Source organism: Trachymyrmex cornetzi, unplaced genomic scaffold (assembly GCF_001594075.2).
Source record: "Trachymyrmex cornetzi isolate Tcor2-1 unplaced genomic scaffold, Tcor1.1 scaffold1917, whole genome shotgun sequence".
Taxonomy (NCBI): Eukaryota; Metazoa; Arthropoda; class Insecta; order Hymenoptera; family Formicidae; genus Trachymyrmex; species Trachymyrmex cornetzi.
Window position 1 is genome coordinate 1 of NW_017296547.1, and position 3379 is coordinate 3379.

At 34.6% G+C, this 3379-nt stretch overlaps 1 protein-coding gene across 2 annotated transcripts; it reads left to right on the plus strand.

Moving 5' to 3' along the window:
• The first annotated feature begins 197 nt into the window (after window positions 1–197).
• LOC108759531 (THAP domain-containing protein 1) lies at window positions 198–2100 on the plus strand. 2 transcript variants are annotated; one of them, XM_018505012.1, is made up of 5 exons: window positions 198–491; window positions 596–796; window positions 911–959; window positions 1272–1562; window positions 2009–2100. In XM_018505012.1, the coding sequence occupies exons 1-5, from the start codon at window positions 464–466 to the stop codon at window positions 2082–2084; spliced, it is 645 nt and encodes a 214-aa protein (XP_018360514.1). In that variant the 5' UTR covers window positions 198–463; the 3' UTR covers window positions 2085–2100. The 2 variants fall into 2 exon arrangements, with proteins under 2 accessions (XP_018360514.1, XP_018360513.1); XM_018505011.1 differs by having other exon boundaries at window positions 596–959.
• The last annotated feature ends 1279 nt before the right edge of the window (window positions 2101–3379 follow it).

Genomic DNA, 3379 nt, shown 5'->3' on the forward strand with positions numbered 1-3379 from the left:
ATCAGGTTACGTTTTCTAACTTATAAATTGTGCTTACGACCGGTCCAAAATAGAAAAACTTTAACACGCTATTTGTTTCGGACCGACCATTAATGTCGTAAGCACTGATAGAACCATGGTATAAAGACAAGGGTATGCTCGTTTCGTGTCAGACTATTGCGCATTCCCACCACTTCGCCGTATTTTGTCCAAGCTTACGTCATACTCGTGTAGAGTCTGGATGAATCGGATATGATCGGTAGCGTATTCGGCTGCGATTATAGCTAAAATGACAGAGTACGCAGTTGTTTTTCGGTCATATGAGAAAATATAGTCACTTGTTTCATTTTCGAATTTTTTTTACAATGACGTGTAACGTGAACGGATGTGGAAATTATTTGGCAAAAACCAAAAAGATTGGAGGAAAGATAAAATATTTTTCCTTCCCAAAAGATCCAGTACTTTCCAATAAGTGGCATCAAGCATGTGGAAAAAAAATATTTCAAAATATTGTAAGTTATGTATCTTTATATGGTAATATTGTATCACATTTTCTTCTGAATGTATTTATTATTATGAGCCTGTACAGAATATAAATTTTGTTTGGTTCTCTCAGCTAGGATATGTTCAAAGCATTTTTCTGATGCATGTTTTACAAAGAACTTACAACAACAATTGCTGGGCTATTCTCCTTCAAAAACTAGAAAGTTACGTCCTGATGCTATCCCAACATTACATCTTCGTACAGTATCGAACGAAGGTTCTTCAACTGCGGTGGTATTAGACGAAATAATGACTCCGTCAGCATCGAACGAAGGTTCCTCAACTGCGGTGGAATTTGACGAAATAATGACTCCGTCAGCATCGAACGAAGGTTCCTCAACTGCGGTGGTATTAGACGAAATAATGACTCCGTCAGCATTGAACGAAGGTTCCTCAACTCCATCGACAAGTACAGAAGCTATTATGTCTTCCAAAATATAAGTTATATTAAATATGTAAGTATATTAAATAGACAAATCACATATAAATTTAGTATATATTAAGCATAAAGGCCACTGATCATAGCTAGATCTTCTATATCATTATTTATTTTTCTTGAGCCTTGTTACTTATAATATTTTTTTACATCCATCTTTTTAGTTCTTTAAACTACATGCCGAACACCATCGAACTTACAATGCGATTATAAACACTTATTATTATACACTTATAATATACACATATTATTATACACTTATTATTATACACTTATTATTATACACATATACACTTATTATTTACACTTTCAGACACGATCTGGAACTCCAGGTGACTGCACTGAAAAAGACGATAAAGAAGTACGAGAAAGCGAGACCGAAAGAAGACAAAGAACTCGTGGAAAGAAAAATGTACGAGTTACTGGGAAAAATATTCAGTCAAGGACAAATACGGATGATATTGAATCCCTCACTATGTAAGATGAAATGGTCTTCCGAAGATATCACACACGCGATATCCTTGCGATGTGTCAGCCCAAAGGCATATCGTTATATGAAGCATGTTCTGCAAATACCACTTCCAGGCCTTTCAACATTAAGAAGGTGGGCAAGTACAATCGATGTTGAACCGGGTATACTCTTCTCTGTACTCCATTGCATGATTGCAAGAAAAAAGAGCATGCTTGATATTGAAAGACTAGTTGTGTTAACGTTTGACGAAATTTATATTAACGACAAAATTGCGATAGATCGTAAGTTAGAAAAGGTTATTGGTCCTCATAAAACTTGCCAGTGTGTAATGGTAAGAAGCCTTTTTGCATCTTGGAAACAACTTGTTTATTACGAATTTGATAAAACAATGGATGCGACGACTCTCAACAATATTATTTTAAAATTGCATGATGCTGGTTATATAGTGGTTGCTATAACTAGTGACTTGGGCCCGGGCAATCTTAAATTATGGTCACAATTGGAAATAGGAATGCATCCCCAAAAGTCTTATTTTCAACATCCCGCACGCAATGACTTAAAAGTATTTGTTTTTGCAGATGCTCCGCATCTTCTCAAGTTGTTGAGGAATCATTTTCTGGACAAAGGGTTTATCTGGAAGGGGAAAATAGTTGATAAGGAAATATTGTTTAAGTTGCTTTCCATTAATGCAGGAGATTTAAAAATTAGCCATAAAATCACTACGTATCACTTAAATGTACAAGGTTCCGAAAGACAGAAGGTTCTTCCTGCTGCGCAAGTCTTATCCAACACGATAGCTTCTGCGATAGAATGGTGCGGCCGTAAAAGTTACCTTTTGGATTTACCATATCAGGAAGCAGCGTATGTTATCAGATTGTGTAATGACTGGTTCGATGTTTTTAATGCAAAATGTAAGTACGGTAAACATACAGGAAAAAATGCGTACGGTATAAATATTGAAGAACAGAATGTGATTTTAAACAACATGATGTCTTTCATTAACGAAACTCGGATAGGAAAGCATAAAACTTTATTACCTTTTCAAAAAGGCATCTTAGTCAGTATCGCTTCTTTACAACAACTATTATTATACTTACAAGAACAATACAGTACATCCGATTTTCCCATCACTTATTTAATAACTTACCGTCTTAATCAAGATTTGTTAGAAAATTTGTTCTCATTCTTACGTTCAATAGGGTGTGCGAACGATCACCCAACACCTTTAGATTTTAAATACCGATTAAAACGATATATATTGGGCAAACATTCTAGATATACACTGTCAAATGAATGTAATGTTCAAGAAAACAAATCGAATGAACCTATTTTTGTATCTCCTCTTAACTGCGATATCGATGATTCTATGTTAACGGATATACTTTCATCCTATGTTGAAGAAGAAAACACTACTGTAACTTACAGTTATGAAGAAGAAGAATTGTGTATTGGCGAAGCTTCATATGAAAATTGTATAACATTAGATCCGTGCGCGATTATTTCAAGTGACGAAGAACAGTTGTTACAAGCATTAGAGGATTTCAACGTTCATGAAATTATCAATGAAGAGGGTTTAAAATATATAGCCGGATACGTAGCGTTTAGATTTAAAAGTAAAGACAAGACATTGGGTATTGAAACGCGCCAACTAGAAACAACGTATGATTCAGATTGGTTGCAATTTATTTCGCGAGGGAAATGTATGTATCCGAGTGACAAATTATTACAATGTGCGCATATAATGAATATTGAATTTGATAAGTATCACGGATCTAGTTTGAACAAAGAAAATTTTATATTTCAAACATTAGCAAAAATAATACAACCAAAATTGAAAATTAAAATATCGGAAGAGGTTTTACTATGCCTTATTAGAACCAGAACGTACATTAGGGTGCGCGAAATAAACCGAACGATCGCATCTAAAAATCATAGGCGAAAACAAAAAA